The 17,259-nt window shown below is 47.0% G+C and overlaps 1 protein-coding gene across 1 annotated transcript; it reads right to left on the minus strand.

The window, feature by feature from the left end:
- Nucleotides 1-1,069: 1,069 nt before the first annotated feature.
- On the minus strand, nucleotides 1,070-10,588 carry LOC120935882 (oocyte zinc finger protein XlCOF22-like). The gene is made up of 5 exons (XM_040347917.1): nucleotides 10,552-10,588; nucleotides 10,271-10,471; nucleotides 9,985-10,191; nucleotides 7,867-8,002; nucleotides 1,070-2,944 (listed from the first exon to the last, which is right to left on the minus strand). The coding sequence occupies exons 2-5, from the start codon at nucleotides 10,364-10,366 to the stop codon at nucleotides 1,557-1,559; spliced, it is 1,827 nt and encodes a 608-aa protein (XP_040203851.1). The 5' UTR covers nucleotides 10,367-10,471; nucleotides 10,552-10,588; the 3' UTR covers nucleotides 1,070-1,556.
- Nucleotides 10,589-17,259: the final 6,671 nt, after the last annotated feature.

Here is a 17,259-nt window from a genome sequence, read left to right on the forward strand (position 1 = left end):
CCTAAGAATTCTTGAACACTGCCCCTGACCACAACGCACACAATAACTCCCGTTTTTACAGTTGGCGTGAATCCTTATTCTGCATTGTTCAGAGATCAACGCATACCCAGATTATTCTACCATTCCTGGGGATGGGAGATTATCTGCAGAGATACAGTAGCAATATACAAATACCTAATGGTGATCCCAGCATAGGTCAGATACCAGTCAGTCTCAGGGAGTGTAGAAAGGAACGGAGCCACACAATGAGATTGGAGGAGAAGTGATTGTAAAGGCCCGTTTAAAAAAAACAAAACAACAACATGTTATACTTCCCTCCTCTGGTTTTGCACAGAGCAGCCCAGATCCTCCTCTTCTTGGATACCTCTTTGTTGCTTCTGGTCTCTCCCTCCTTTGAGTGCCCCTCAGCCAGCAGCTTGCTACAGGGGGCACCCAAGCTGAGTCAGAGCTCTGTGTATTCATTCAGACACAGAGCCCCGACCTGGCCCCATTCCCTCTCTCCCACTTGGCTGACTGCCTTTGATTGACAGTCATGGGCGCTAATGGCACCCTGCTCTGTCTCATCCAATCAGGAGTGTCCTGGATGGCTGAGGGGATCGTTGACATCGCTGGAGAGAGAAGGGGCTCAGGTAGGTAATTACATGCTTTTTACTGCACGAGAGTAGTCTGTTGGCTTGGTTGCATGCCGTTGGTAGGTCGGTGATCTAGAAGCACCCCCAGCTCACTGATTCTTCCAGGGAGCCCCTTCTAACATATTTTGGCACCCAAGTGCATCACTTTACACTTCTCAATATTAAACATCATCTGCCATGTAGCTGACCTTTGTCAAGGTCTTCCTGTAATGATGCTACAAGCTGTGCTGAAGGTTTCTCCTGGCATAATTTGCTATCATTGACAAACACTGCAATTCAGCTCTTGATTCCAACCCTTACATCATTAATGAACACATTGATCAGCATTGTCCCGAAGACAGAACCCTGGGACCCACCATTTAGAGAATGAGTCATTTATAACTACTTTCTGGACCTGTTTTTGTAACCAGTTTCTTATCCATGTACATACAATTTCATCATCTCCAACAGACTTTATTTTACAGATTAAACAGTTATAAAAGGTATACAGTCTTGATAAACTACTGTCTGTCCACTGGACTTCCACGATCAAATATCGAAATTCTTGCCTCATAGAACCATAACAGGTTGGTCTGACAAGAACGGTTATTCATAAATCCATGCTGGTTGTCACTTATGATACCTTTATAACAGACATATTTCTATATACTATGGAGTCCCTTACCATTCCCTCAAATACCTTACATACTATTGATGTTAGGCAGATCTGTAGTTTTCTAATATACCTCTCGATATCTCCCAGGGCAGTGCCCAGCTCCCCATGCCCTTTGACAGTTTTTTGCCTATTTGCCTTAAAAATGGCCTGAATCGATTAAAAAAAATTCTACTCCCATTGACTTTGGTGGGATTCGGATTAACATTTAGAACTTAGGGGCAGTTTAGTTAACCTCCCGGGAAATAAACCCAGGAAGGGTCTACTCTTCCCTACACCCCACTGTGACATTTCTGATGTATAACAAGGTCTGATTTGCGTGAATAACATTTCCCGCACTCAGGGCAAGAATGTGGTTTCTCCCCTGTGTGAGATCTCTGATGGCAAACAAGGTGTGATTTATCTGAAAAACGTTTCCCGCACACAGGGCAAGAATACGGTTTTTCTCCCGTATGAAATCTCTGATGTTTAACAAGGTGTGATTTATCTATAAAACATTTCCCACATTCAGTGCAGGAATGTGGCTTCTCCCCCGTGTGTAATCTCTGATGTATACCAAGGATGGATTTCCGTGCAAAACATTTCCCGCACTCAGAACAGGAATACGGTTTCTCCCCCGTGTGAGATCTCTGATGTATGGCAAGGTACGATTTCTTCATATAACATTTCCCACAGTCAGGGCAGGAATATGGCTTTTCCCCTGTGTGAGATCTCTGATGTACAACAAGGCCTGATTTTTGTGAAAAACATTTTCCACACTCAGGGCAGGAATACGGCTTCTCACCAGTGTGAACCTTCTGATGTGTGGATAGATAGAACAACCGTGTAAAACATTTCCCACAATCAGGGCAGGGATACGGCTTCTCCTCCATGTGATATCTCTGATGTATTACAAGGCCTGATTTTTGTGAAAAACATTTTCCGCACTCAAGGCAGGAATATGGTTTCTCCCCTGTGTGGGTTCTTTGATGTTTAACAAGGACTGATTTGTGTATAAAACATTTCCCGCACTCAGGGCAGGAATACAAATTCCCCCCCGTGTGAGATCTCTGGTGTATAACAAAATCCAATTTCTTTGTAAAACACATCCCACATTCAGGGCAGGAATTCTGCGTCTCCCATGTGTGCAATCTCTGATGTATAACAAGGCCTGATTTCTGTGAAAAACATTTCCCGCACTCAGGGCAGGAATATGGCTTCTCACCCGTGTGACATCTCAGATGCCTAACAAGGTCTGATTTCCTCGTAAAACATTTCCCACACGCGAGGCAGGAATTTGGCTTGTCACCTGTGTGAGATCTGCAATATATGACAAATCCTGATTTATCAAGGAAACATTCCCCGCACTCAGGACGGGAATGAAGCTTCTCACCCGCGTGAGATCTCTGATGTATAGTAAGACTTAATTCAGAACTAAAACTTTCCCCACATTCAGGACAGGAAAATTTCTCTTCCGCCTGAATTCCGGCACCATCCCCCACAAAATGAGGTCGTGCAGAGTCAGAGGGATTTGATGGTCTATCCACACTGTGAAGTCCTCCATCCATAGCTGAGCTCATTGTCTTTTCTCCTGCACAATCTCTTATGATGTCCTCATCTTCAATTTTACAACCTGGAGATGAAGTGAGATAGTCCTTTGAGGGCTTCTTAATGGCATGACCTGCAAAAGAAAACAAACAATGGTTGTTATATAGTTTTGTTATCTCATATATGAGAGGTTTCATTCACTTAAATAAAGAACCCATCTGGATGAGGTAGACTTGCGTGAGCAGATGTTCTCTGTAGAACAACCAGCTGGAAAACGTTTCCCCTTCAGACTTGCAGACCCTTTAGCATAGAACACGTGACCATAGGCCTAGGCTTCTGGTGACAAGCAGCATACCACACCACAAATATCAACATAGGGGGTACCTTGGCAAAGAACCTTTACCCTATGTTGATGAGGACATATGTCCCTTGCCCATAACCTTGGCTTGGTAGTTGCTGGGGTCTGCTGGTGAGGGGCTCATCAGAATCTGGAAGCCACCTTTAGTATAAGTGGACCCCAGATATCCATTCCCATACATAAATTAGTAGGGGTACGTAGTAAACCTGCTCATTCACAAAAAAAGGAAAGTAAATAAACACACACGCACTTTGGGCTCCCTTGTGACATTACTGACCAAATATGGTCATGTCCATGTGACATGTGTCTGAAAAGAGTTCTACATTGTGGGACTTTTTTTTTAAATAAAGGACTTGTCAAAAAGTGTGTCTGCATGTTTATTAACCAAACATTAAGGTTACTCATTAGAGAAGTCATTATCTGGGTCCTACCTTCATTTTTAAAGGGGGGGTTCCAAATTCTGACAAGCCCCCACCTATACAAACCCACAGCCTCAAGCCTACAAGCCTAGAGTTGTGGGGAAGAAGCTTGAGTCCTTATCAAACAAGGTACATCCCCCCCCCCCCCCCCCGGTTGAGGGCATGTAGCCTTGTATGGTTTAAGAGGGGGGCACTAGCCCTACTGGGATAGCCAGGCTGAACACTCATACAAGGGTCTGGAATGAATTTTGAGAGGGAACACTTTTTTCCCCCCTTTTTTGCATAGGGTTCCCCTTTGAAACCCAAACTAGCTCTGATGGTTAAGTAAAAATTGGAGGGATTCCACATTAGTTTATTTTTAAAGGGGTCCCCTTAAAATCTATATTACACCCTAAAGGCCAGGCAGTATTGACTCACTGGTTGTTGGAAGAGACAGAGGGTCTCATTAAGGGATCAGAGGGCCCCAGCCAGAAGCCAAGAGACAGAGATTCTAACTGTGGGGTCAGAAGCCATTAGACAAAGGGTCTCATCCAGGGGGTCGAAGATGCCCCAGCCAGAAGCCAAGAGAAAGAGGGTCTCATCGAGGGGTCCAAGGAGCCCTAGCCAGAAGCCACAAGACATAGGGTGTTACCCAGGGGGTCAGAGGTGTCCCAGCCAGGAGACCGAGGGTCTCACAGAGAAGTCAGAGGGCCCCAGCCAGAAGCCACAAGACAGAGGGACTTTCCCAGGGGTCAGAGGTGTCCCAACCAGCAGCCAAGAGACAGAGGGTCTCACTGAGAGGCCAGAGGGCACCAGCCAGAAGCCAAGAGATAAAGGGTCTCACTGAGAGGTAAGAGGGCCCCAGCCAAAAGCCAAGGATCTCCCCAAAGGAAAGAAGCCACGACACAGAGGGTCTCACCGAGGGGACAGAAGTCAAGTGGCAGAGGGTCTCACCTAGCGGTCAGAGATCCCCTAGCCAGAAGCCAAGAGACAGCTGGTCTCACCAAGGGATCAGAGGGCCCCAGCCAGAAGCCAAGAGACAGAGGTTCTCACGAAGAGGTCAGAGTGCCCCAGCCAGAAGCCACAAGACAGAGGGTCTTTCCCAGGGGTCAGAGGTGTCCCAACCAGCAGCCAAGAGACAGAGGGTCTCACTAAGAGGCCAGAGGGCACCAGCCAGAAGCCAAGAGATAAAGGGTCTCACTGAGAGGTCAGAGGGCCCCAGCCAGAAGCCAAGGATCTCCCCAAAGGAAAGAAGCCACGACACAGAGGGTCTCACCGAGGGGACAGAAGTCAAGAGGCAGAGGGTCTCGCCTAGGGGTCAGAGGTCCCCCAGCCAGAAGCCAAGAGAAAACAGGTCTCACCAAGGGATCAGAGGGCCCCAGCCAGAAGCCAAGAGACAGAGGGTGTCATGGCTTGGGGATAGAAGCCACAAGACTGAGGGTTTCACCCAGGGGACAGAGGTGCCGATTCCAAGAGACAGGGGGGTCTCATCAAGGGGTGAGAAGACTCCAGCCAGAAGCCACAAGATAGAGGGTCTCATCGAGGGGTCAGAGGATCCCCAGCCAGAAGCCACAAGATAGAGGGTCTCATTGAGGGGTCAGAGAATCCCCAGCCAGAAGCCAAGAGACAGAGGGTCTCACCAAGGGGATAGAAGCCAAGAGACAGAGGGTCTCACCAAGGAGTCAGAGGGCTTCAGCCAGAAGCCAGGTCTCGCTCCAGGAGTCAGCTTGGGTTCTATCTGGGTGTCAGAAGAACCCCAATCATTAGGTCAGGAGTGGGCCTTGCAGCAGGGAGTTGTGACTAAAGACCGAGAGACCCAAAGTGATCCAGGAGAGCTAGGCAACACAAGTTTGTATTGTGTAGAAGAAACCCCTTTATGGGCAACTGATGTGCATGTGAACTTTTCATTGATTGATTTAAAGTGGGCTGCCATGCCCTAAAATACAGTTTTGGACTGGCTCAACTCACACGCAACTCACTGCACATGCCAGCATCTTGCAGATTTCAATAAGCCCCCCGACCCCCACAAATACTGGGCAAAGGTTGTGGTGAGAAGGCTCTTGTCCTCATCAACATGTCAAAGTAGCCCTGCATGATGGCCTGGTATGGTTCAGTGGGAGATTGCACACGGCAACCCACTTTCTGACCTTCTAGGCTGCATGCTCAGATTAGGGCCCCGTAACGATTTTTGTGGAAGCCCATGCCATTTTTTTCTGTCCTTTGTTTACATTCTGCTGTTGGCTGAGAATCCCCAGTTGACAGTAGGGATAAGTCATTGCTTGCTAGTATTCCGGTGGCTGCTGGCTCCTTAACAACTAACGACGCCAGCAGGTGCGGCTCCTTCACCAGTTAAGGACCACCGCACAACTAAATACGTCGGCAGAATGGCACAGCTGGGCATATGGACATACAGGTACGTCTAGAGTTGCCACCTCATCCCTTTAAACCTGAACACATATGAATTACACAGGTTTTGAGGCCAATTTAATGCAGGAAAGGCACCAAGTGAGTTTAATTACCACCTTAATCAGCCACAGAACCTGTGTAATTAATATGTGTTCGGGTTTAAAGGGATGAGGTGGCAACCCTAGGTACGTCCCCTTTAAGAAGCCCAGCTGTGGGTCACGAATGAGCCACCATGCTCGCGACCCGGTCCTGGGCTCTGTGACTGTGCCCACGGGACCCGCGGACCCGATCACCGCCAGTGTTCCGCGATTGGGTCACAGAGCTAAAGAACGTGGAGTGGTAAGTGTAAACAAAGCTTTCCCCATGCTTCCTAGTGAGCCTTTCACTGATCGTCTGTCCCCTGTCATAGAAAATGACGATCAGTGACGTCACACACCCAGCCACACCCCCAACAATAAGAAACACACATTAGGGAACACTTAACCCCTTTAGCGCCCCCTACAGGTTAACCCCTTCACTGCCAGTGTAATTTTCACAGTAATCAGTGCATTTTAATGGTCCCAAAATAGTGTCAAGTGTCTGATGTGTCCGCCATAATGTCGCAGTCATGATAAAAATCGCTGATCGCCGCCCTTACTAGTAAAAAATAAATTATTAATAAAAATGCCATAAAACTATCCCCTATTTTTTAGACGCTATAACTTTTGCGCAAACCGATCAATAAACGCTTATTGCAATTTTTTTACCAAAAATATGTAGAAGAATACGTATCGGCCTAAACTGAGGGAAAAAAAAAAAATTATATATTTTTTGGGGATCAAATACCACCAAAAGAAAGCTCTATTTGTGGGGAAAAAAAGGACGTCAAGTTTTTTTGGGAGCCACTTCGCACGACCGCGCAATTGTCACTTAAAGCGACGCAGTGCCGAATTGCAAAAAGGGGCCTGGTCCTTTAGCTGCATAATGGTCCGGGGCTTAAAGCGGTGGTTCACCCTAATAAAACATTTTTTTTTTATAGCATTAAATTAGGCATAGTAGCGCGAGCTACAGTATGCCTGTATTGATTTTTTTAGCCCGGTACTCACTGTGCAATCGTATATAGAAGATTCCGACTCCCCGCGGGGAATGGGCGTTCCTATCAAGAGGGAGGATGATTGACGGCCGGCTATGGCACATCACGCTTCTCCGGAAATAGCCGAAATAGGACTTGGCGCTTCACGGTGCCTGCGCATAGTCTGTGCGCAGGCGCCATATAGTGCAGTGAAGAGCCGAGACCTGTTCCGGCAATCTTCGGGGAGCGTGACGTGCCAGAGCCGGCCGTCAATCATCCTCCCTCTTGATAGAAATGCCCATTCCCCGCGGGGAGTCGGAATCTTCTATATAGGATTGCACAGTGAGTACCGGGCTAAAAAAATCAATAAAGGCATACTGTAGCTCGGGCTACTATGCCTAATTTAATGCTAAAATGTTGTTAGTGTGGGTGAACCACCGCTTTAAGTGGTTAACCTGCAAAAAAGTATGTGCAGAATTTATGTACGTGCATTTCCATTGAAGTCTATGGGACCAAAATCGCAGCTGCATAACACCAAAGTAGCACAGGACCCTCTTCCAAAAATGCGCCATGCTGTGCTGCGTGCATATGAATGGGCACCATACAGAATAATGTGATTTCCATTATCATGCGATTCGGTGCGACCCATACTGAACTCCCGAATCTACATATATTATTTACAAAATAAATTAATTGTTTCTGCAGCACAGAGAAGGGGGTTTATCTGAGAGTAAAGAAGAAATAATGTATAAAACGAGTATCAGTGACTATTATCGACCTATTATTGGCTGGTGATATCACTCATATCCCACCCTACTCTGGACCAATATATTATGGCTCACCTGTGCTGATCTCTGTTGGAGTGTCCTCCTCTTTGAATGTCCTCATCACTCCAGCCCCCTCCGTATATTGCTGATCATCCCTCACATACATCTCTTCTACTTCACCCTCAACTTTCATATTGATCAGATCTTCACCCTAAACCAACAGAATGACAGAAAATAACATCTGTAATATAGAAGTATTTATGATGTGAGATCACATAGGAAATATAATATTAGAGAGTCCACACATCGTCTCCACATGTCAGAGTTCAAGCACTTTATGTTCCCAACCCTTTTAGGAACTGATCTCCTGCTGGTGGCACCGTGCTTCCCATAACAGAAGGTTGTAGTTTCGGTGTCCACCAGCGGGAGTCTCCCAGCAGACCCCAGTAATCAGTTTCCACCTGATGCTGGCTGCTGGGAGGGTATTTAGGTCCTGCCCTACCAGTGCCTCTTGCTCCATTGTTTTGCTCTGCTGCCAGATTCCGTTTGCCATTGTTCCTGCTCTGTACCCTGTAGCCTTATACCTGCTCCCCCTTGTTCTTGTCCCAATTTAGGTTCTCCCTTCCCATTTGCTTCCTGCACCTCCAGTTTACCCCTGCTTTTCCGTGCTCCACAATTTGTATATATTTTATATAGTTAGTTTATATGTTTGTTAGGTTGATTAGTCAGGTATTCTGTCACTGGGTTTTTTGATTCACTTATATTCTCACGTTTGCTGTGCACCGGTCTCATAACTGTAGCCAAACCGATCTGGTCATCCCTGCTGCAGATTCCTGACATACCATGCTGCCTGCCGATGGGGTTCAGTCCGTCTATATGCAGCCTACCAATGGGGTCCAGTCCTCATTCATGCTTTCTGCCGATGGGGATCAGTCTGCCTCAATGCCTGCTACTGGTGATCCGCTGTCTGCTGCCAAGCCTGCCTCTGGTGATCCGCTGTCTGCTGCCAAGCCTGCCTCTGGTATTCCGCTGTCTGCTGCCAAGCCTGCCTCTGGTATTCCGCTGTCTGCTGCCAAGCCTGCCTCTGGTATTCCGCTGTCTGCTGCCAAGCCTGCCTCTGGTATTCCGCTGTCTGCTGCCAAGCCTGCCTCTGGTATTCCGCTGTCTGCTGCCAAGCCTGCCTCTGGTATTCCGCTGTCTGCTGCCAAGCCTGCCTCTGGTATTCCGCTGTCTGCTGCCAAGCCTGCCTCTGGTATTCCGCTGTCTGCTGCCAAGCCTGCCTCTGGTGATCCGATGTCTGCTGCCAAGCCTGCCTCTGGTGATCCGATGTCTGCTGCCAAGCCTGCCTCTGGTGATCCGATGTCTGCTGCCAAGCCTGCCTCTGGTGATCCGATGTCTGCTGCCAAGCCTGCCTCTGGTGATCTGCTGCCAAGCCTGCCTCTGGTGATCTGCTGCCAAGCCTGCCTCTGGTGATCTGCTGCCAAGCCTGCCTCTGGTGATCTGCTGCCAAGCCTGCCTCTGGTGATCTGCTGCCAAGCCTGCCTCTGGTGATCTGCTGTCTGCTGCCAAGCCTGCCTCTGGTGATCTGCTGTCTGCTGCCAAGCCTGCCTCTGGTGATCTGCTGTCTGCTGCCAAGTCTGCCTCTGGTGATCCGCTGTCTGCTGCCAAGACTGCCTCTGGTGATCCGCTGTCTGCTGCCAAGACTGCCTCTGGTGATCCGCTGCCAGCTGCTCACCTATAAATTGTTGATTCCTGGGCTGTGCCTAGCCGGACTTTGCTGATTCCTGGGCCGCCGACCCAGCCAGACTTTTTTGATTCCCAGGGTACCGCCCAGCCGGACTTTGTCCATGCCCGGGGTCACCGCCCAGCTGGAATTTGCCCATTCCCGGGGTCACCACCCAGCCGGACTTTGCCCATTCCCGGGCCGCTGCTCAGCCAGACTTTGCCGACTCCCAAGCTGCTGTCCAACCTGACTTTATTGATTGCCTACATGCTGGCCAGCTGGACTTCCCTACCTGCTGCCCAGCTAATACCCAGTCAGCTTCCAGACCCCAGTAGGTGGGGTTGTGCTTGCTGTGTGCTGGTAGGATTTTGTTTTACTGTAAGTAAATCTCACTTAATGCATACACAGTCTGGTCCCATTGTCCTGAGTGTAGCCATGCAGATTTATGAAGGACCCCTAACTCCACCTACCTGATAATTGTGAGGGATGGTGTGACCTTCCTGTGTGGAATCCCAGGAATACAGAGGATGGGGACATCTCTCTGGGGGGTTTCTGTTATTAGGTGGCACCATCAAAATGTCTTTGTAGAGATCCTTGTGTCCTTCATACCCATACTCCTCATCCTCCTCTTTATACTCTTCTTTAACAACAATATTATCATCCCAGAGGATACCACTCTGAAATATATAATGAACATTCATTGTAATAAATATGTTGTGTATAAATCATAACTACCAACAATTGTTCCTCATCTACCTTATCATGGTGGGGGATGGTGTGACCTTCCTGTTGGGAATACAGAGGACGGGGATATATCTCTGGTGGGTTTTTGTTACTAGAAGATTCAATCATAATGTCCTTGTAGAGATTCTTGTGTCCTTCAGAAAACTCCTCTATTAGTCCATACTCCTCACCCTCTTCTTTAACAACAATATTATAATCCCCAAGATTTCCACTCTGAAACATGCAATAAAACATTAATTGTAGCAAACATGCTGTGTATAATTCATAGCTGCCAATAAGTGTTCCCCATCTACCTGATGATGGTGAGGGATGGTGTGACCTTCCTGTGTGGAATCCCGGGAATGCAGAGGACGGGGACATCTCTCTGGTGGGTTCCTGGTATTATGTGGCTCCATCATATCCTTGTGTCCTTCTGAAAACTCCTCCATCACTCCATACTCCTCATCCTCCTCTTTAACAACAATATTATCCTCCCAGAGGTTTCCACTCTAAAAAGATATAATAAAACATTTATTGCAACAAACATGCTGTCTATAAATCATAACCAGCAAAAATTGTCAATCATCTACCTGATGATGGTGAGGGATGGTGTGACCTTCCTGTGTGGAATAATCCCGGGAATACAGAGGACGGGGACATCTCTCTGGTGGGTTCCCATTACTGGATCCATCTGTAGGAAACACACACACTGACTGAATACATTGTTTCTATGTGTTTATCAGATGATGGGGGATCTAGGTGGAGCCTCCGTACTGCTCTCTCCTTTACAATAAAGTCTCCTCTTACCCGGTGATGTGAGGGGCGGCTGATTGTCCATCATGACGTCCTTGTAGAGATCCTTGTGTCCTTCTAAATACTCCCACTCCTCCATGGAGAAATAGACAGTGACATCCTGACACCTTATAGGAACCTGACACACACAATGATACAGTCACCATCCAGACACATCCCTTGTCTGTTACTGGATAATTAACAAAAAAATCCACCATATAAAAGGTGCCAAATTATGTTTATACGAACACCACTGTAAAAGTTCCATATATGTATTGCAATTCATATAAAACATTAAAAATACAACATGATCTAGCCAAGCATGGCTTCCTTTACGAGTTCACAATATATAAAAGAGAAATTTGTTTCAGAGTGTATTGTTGACTTTCCTACCCTCCTCTGTATACCATTTATATCCTTTGTTGTATTCAAACCAAATAATTTTCAAGATCCTAGATGGAGATGGCAGGGTAAATACTCCACTCCCCCAGGTTCTGTGAAACACTTTGAAAGGGCAAAGAGGTATCCCAGTCATAAAAAAGGGAAGGGGGAATTGTCATATGCTTTTTTAGCCCTAATTGGTTAGCTCACCATAGATTTCCCCCCCCCCCCCCAAATGGGGAATATGCACACTCTAGAGCTGTATAGAACCACCTTTGGTAACAAAATAGATAAACATGCCACACACGAGTCCCTCCGGGTACAGATAAGCAATTGCACTGAATCCTGCACCCTGTGCGTAGTACACTCCTGAACACTATGCCCTGCATGTAATGCATTCCCGAACACTGCGCTCTGCGCGTAATGCAGGGCCGACTTTAATATTAATTGGACCCTGGGACAAACATTTTCTATTGGCCCCCTCAGCTTCCCCTCCGCTCTGAGACATGCAATGAATAGCAGCTAGACTCAAAATCAGTTAACTGTAGTAGATCAGGCAGCGATTGTGATTGGTCGCCAGAGGTTACAGCATATCATTACCACTCACTGTCTGGCTGCTAAAGGGTACAACACACATTACGAATCACTGATTAGTTGCTAGAAATTACAGCATATAAATTCTGCTTGCTAATTCGTTGCTAAAAGTTACTGCACAACATTACTGTTAACCAATTAGTTGCTAGAGGTTACTGCACATCTTTACTACTCACTCATTGGTTGCTACAAGTTATTGTACATTATTACCACTTACTTACATCATCTCCTCACTACCTGCACACCCTGGACTGGTTGGTAATGGGACCTGCCAATAGACAAAAAACTCCTTGAACTTGTTATTAGCAAAGAGAAGAGCACACACAGCTATGAAGGTTAACTGAGTGCAAGTAAGAATCGAGCCCAATGTGAGCAGTATTACCGAGGACAAGCTGACAAAAATAAATAAACTTCATGCTGCCTGCAGTAGAAGGACCAGTTGGGAATATACAAGGCACACACAACCTCCCAGTGCAGCTCATTGTTGGGTGTCCAGGGGCTGCTAGCACCTCTCTCTACCATCGGGCTGCTGCTGATTGGAAGGATAGTGTAGACTCCCAGGGTGAGGGCTACATGAGTTGTGTGTCCACTCATTGCAGAGAGTGCGTGCTGGAAAGCAAAATTCAGGAAAACTATTTGCGAGCAGCAGGGCTTTTTTTTTCTCAGAGAATAGGTGCAGGAACTCATCCCCCCCCCCCTTTCTTTAGGCGGGGACGGCCCTATGCATCAAATTGTGGGTGTGGCCAAACTACACTAACAGTGAGGCATTGTTGCATACTAGAAGTTCATACCAGGAGTTCAGAAATGCACTGTGTACAGAGTGCAGGTTTGAGGAGTGTGCTACATACAGTGCAGAGTTAAAAAGGGCGCTACATACAGAGTACAGGGTTGAGGAGTGCGCTACATACAGACTGCATAGCTTGGCGTCATTTGCAAAGACAGAAATTTTACTTTTGATCCCAGACCCAATATCATTTATAAAGATATTAAAAAGAAAGGGTCCAAGCACTGAACCTTGGGGTACACCGCTGATAACCTTAGACCATTCAGAGTAAGAATCATTAACCCCGACTCTCTGAATTCTGTCTTTCAGCCAGTTTTCTATCCATTTACAAACTGATATTTCCAATCCTGTAGACTTTACCTTACACATGAGCCGTGTGTGCGGAACTGTATCGAACGCTTTTGCAAAATCCAAGTATACCACGTCCACAGCCACGCCTCTGTCCAAGTATACCACGACCACCGCCACCCCTCTGTCCAAGTATACCACGACCACCGCCACCCCTCTGTCCAGGGTTTTACTTACCTCTTCATAAAAAGAAATCATGTTTGACAACTTCTGTCTTTCATGAATCCATGCTGTTGCTTCAAATATTTTTTTCTAGCAAGAACTCATCTATGTGGTCTTATATTAAACACTCCAGTATCTTCCCGACTATAGAAGTTAAACTAACAGGTCTATAGTTACTTGGTAAAGACTTTGATCCCTTTTTAAATATGGGCACCACATTGGCCCTGCGCCAATCCAGTGGTATCATTCCAGTCATTAATGAGTCCCTAAAAATTAGAAACAATGGCTTTGAAATGACAGAGCTCAATTCTTAGAGGATCTAAGGGTGGAAGCTGTGGGAGTTTATCAAGTGACCAAGGGAAGGAGGTGTAAATGTAGAAGAGAAGGGGCCAGAGGACAGAACCTTGGGGTATCCCTACAAAAAAAAACGGAAGTGGTGGGGAGGAAACAGTTATAGGCAACACGGAAGGAGCACTGTGATAGGTAGGAGGAGAACCAGGAGACAGTAGAGTCTTGAAGGCCAAGAGAGTGGAGTTTAGCGAGTAGGATGGTCAACAATATCAAAGGCTGCAGAGAGGTCTAGTAGTACGAGTATTGAGTACTGGCAATACAATGTGCTACAGTAACAGGAATAAATATATATATATATATATACACACACACACAGCATACATTGCCACCTAGCAAACCCTTGGAGGTGTATGTGTGGTATTTTCCCCCCCTTTAAAACTAGGAAGCTGACAATGAATGTTCCAAAGTGCAGTTCCCCCTCCCCCATGCTATTTTTTTGACACCCCTTTGCCTATTAGCCTAGAAAACGGGCATTTTTAATATAACATTCGGCTCCCATCCCAACTTCTTTGAAGTTCACCAAAAAACACTCCAACTCAATCCAGGACAGTTCATGTCATCTCCAGGGAGAAGGTGACAACACCAAGATTAAGAGAATGTTCCGGCCCAGTAAGTGGGGAAATGTTCTGACCCTGAAGGGGTTAATCTAGGTTTCCACACTATATATAAAAGTGTATTATCATCTGCCGGTATGGTTCCCCTATCGAGATGGTTCCTGTAAGGACTGCGCAGGCGCAATCCTTGCCGACGGAAATCTCCGAACCTCGCCCGGCATCCAGGCTCATTCCTTAACATCCCTGTGGATTGGAGGATGTTAAAAAAAAGAGCCAGGAGGCCGAGCGACCGTAGGAAGCCGTCCAAGCGAAGCGAGGATGTGAGGCCGACTGGCCACTTACCTCAAATTCCACGTCGCCCTGGAGGTTCGGTGATTTCCGTTGGCAAGGATTGCGCCTGCGCAGTCCTTACAGGAACCATCTCGTCAGATCACCGGATATAAAAGACGTCACAGTGACTATGGAGGAAGAGGACGGACATGACGGGGGTTACTGGGTGTAAATAGAACATTAGATCTTATTACCTCCTCCGTGTCCTCTTCCAGCAATGTCTTCTCTCTACTTCCTCCCGACTCACCTCTCACCCGGAACTTCCTGTCTGTACGTGACATCACTTCCTGTCTGTATTCCATAGAGAATTCTTGTCTCTGTTTAAGTGAGATCACCACCTTGTGGAGCTCAGAGGAACTGCAGCCATGAGAAACATCTTATACGTGAACATGGCTTTGTCATTGCTGCCATTATTAATGCACCTATTATGTGAATATATTGTTGTGCACAATTTTATTATACAAATTGAATGGCAAGTTGTAATGTATGCAAGTTTTTTTTATAATATACTGTGTTTCTGATTTGTAGATTGCACCAATAAAGTCCCTTGTATTTCTTCAAGCAAAGTTCCACTCGGTTTTGTGTCTATTAAAGTCAGCGGCTACAAAAAACACACTCGCCAGTCCCACAGTCCAGCAATGCGGCCATCCGAACCCTCGCTTCTCTCCCTTTCCGGCGCCAGCATTACAAGTGTGGGTACGCAGCTGTGACAGCTTGTGGCTTCTCAATGGCCAGGCAATCTTCTAGGACTTATGACATGTCCCAGAAGATTGCAGGGAGAAAGGGAAAGCAGAGAACTTCAGGACACTGGTATGAGGTATGGTGGTGATCAGGACACTGCTTTGGGGTATGATGGTGACCATGGACACTGGAATGAGGCATGGCAGTGATCAGGATGCTATTATGGGGTATGCCAGTGATCAGGATACTGGTATGTGGTATGGCGGGGATCAGGATTCTGATATGGGGTATGGCAGTGATCAGGACACTGATATATGGTATGGCGGTGATCAGGATGCTGGTATGGGGTATGACGGGATCAGAACACTGTGATGGGATATGGCAGTGATCAGGACATTGGTATGGGGTATGACAGTGATGAGGACACTAGTATGCCATATGGCAGTGATCAGGATGCCAGTATGGGGTATAGTGGCAATTAGGTCACTGGTATGAGGTATGGTGGTGGTCAGGAATCTGGTATGTGGTATGGTGGTAAGCAGGATGCTAGTATGAGGTGTGGTGGTGATCAGAACACTGCTATGGTGTGTAGCAGTGATCAAGACATTGCTATGGGGTATGGCGATGATCAGTATGCTGGAATGGGGTATGGCAGTGATCAGGACATTGGTATGGGGTATGACAGTGATGAGGACACTAGTATGCCATATGGCAGTGATCAGGATGCTAGTATGGGGTATAGTGGTAATCAGATCACTGGTATGTGGTATGGTGGTGATCAGGACGCTAATATGAGGTATGGTGGTGATCAGGACACTGCTTTGGTGTGTAGCAGTGATCAAGACATTGCTATGGGGTATGGCGGTGATCAGTATGCTGCAATGGGGTATGGCAGTGATCAGAATTTTGGTATGGGGTATAGTGGTGATCAGGATGCTGAAATGAGGTATGGCAGTTATCAGGATGCTGGAATGGGGTATGGCGGTGACCAGCACGTAGGTATGAGGTATAGTGGTGACAAGGATGCAGGTATGAGGTATGGTGGTGATCAGGACGTGTGGTTTATGGCGGTGATTTGGATGCTGGTATGGTGTAGGGCAGTGCTTGGGGTGCTGGCATGGGGTATGGCATTAATCAGAACACTAGTAAAAGGTATGGTGGTGATCAGGAAGCTGGTGTAGTGAATAGCAGTGATCAAAATGCTGGTATTGAGTTTGACAGTGCTTGGGGTGATGGCATGGGGTATGACAGTGATCAGGATGCTGATATGGTGTGTGGCAGTAATCAGGACATTGGTGTGGTGTATGGCAGCGATCAGGATACTGGTATGGGGTCTGGCAGTGCTCGGGATGCTGGTATTGGGTATAGTGATGATCAGGGCACTGGTTTGAGGTATGGCCGTGATCAGGATGCTAGTATGGGGTATGGTGGTGATCAAGACGCTGGTATGTGGTATGGTGGTGACAAGGACTCTGGTATGAGTTATGGTGATGATCAGGATGCTGGTGTGGTGGTGATCAGGAAGCTGGTATGGTGATAATCAGAACACTGATATGGGGCATGACAGTGCTTGGGATGATGGCATGGCGGTGATCAGGATGCTGGTATGGGGGTACGAAAGTGATCTGGACACTAGTATGAGGTATGGTGGTGATTAGGAAGCTGGTATGGGGTATGGTAGTGATCGGGATACGGGCATGGTGTGTGGCGGTAATCAGGACACTGGTATAGGGTATGGTGCTGAAAATTATGTTGGAATGGGGTATGGCAGTGTTCTGAATGATGGCATGGGGTATATTGTATGGCAGCGATTAGAATGCTGGTATGTTATGTGGTGGTGATCAGGACACTGGTATGGGGTATGGCGGTAAAAAGGATGCTGGTATGAAATATGGCGGTGACCAGGACGCTGGCATGAGGTATGGTGGTGATCAGGATGCTGGTATGGTTTGTGGTGGTGAGCAGGACATTGGTGTGGTTTATGGTGGTGATCAGGATGCTGGCATGGGGTATGGCAGTGCTCAGGATATTGGCATGGTGTATGG

Source organism: Rana temporaria, chromosome 4 (assembly GCF_905171775.1).
Source record: "Rana temporaria chromosome 4, aRanTem1.1, whole genome shotgun sequence".
NCBI lineage: Eukaryota > Metazoa > Chordata > Amphibia > Anura > Ranidae > Rana > Rana temporaria.

Bases quoted from the DNA above. Each gene is read 5' to 3' on its own strand.
- LOC120935882 (XM_040347917.1), bottom strand. From the start codon at position 10,366: ATGATTGAATCTTCTAGTAACAAAAACCCACCAGAGATATATCCCCGT. The intron at 8,003-9,984 runs GTAGGTGGAGTT...CTGTTGGTTTAG, and splicing joins CCATCCCTCACAATTATCAG to GGTGAAGATCTGATCAATAT. The intron at 2,945-7,866 runs GTGAGCCATAAT...TTTCTTTTGCAG, and splicing joins TCCAACAGAGATCAGCACAG to GTCATGCCATTAAGAAGCCC.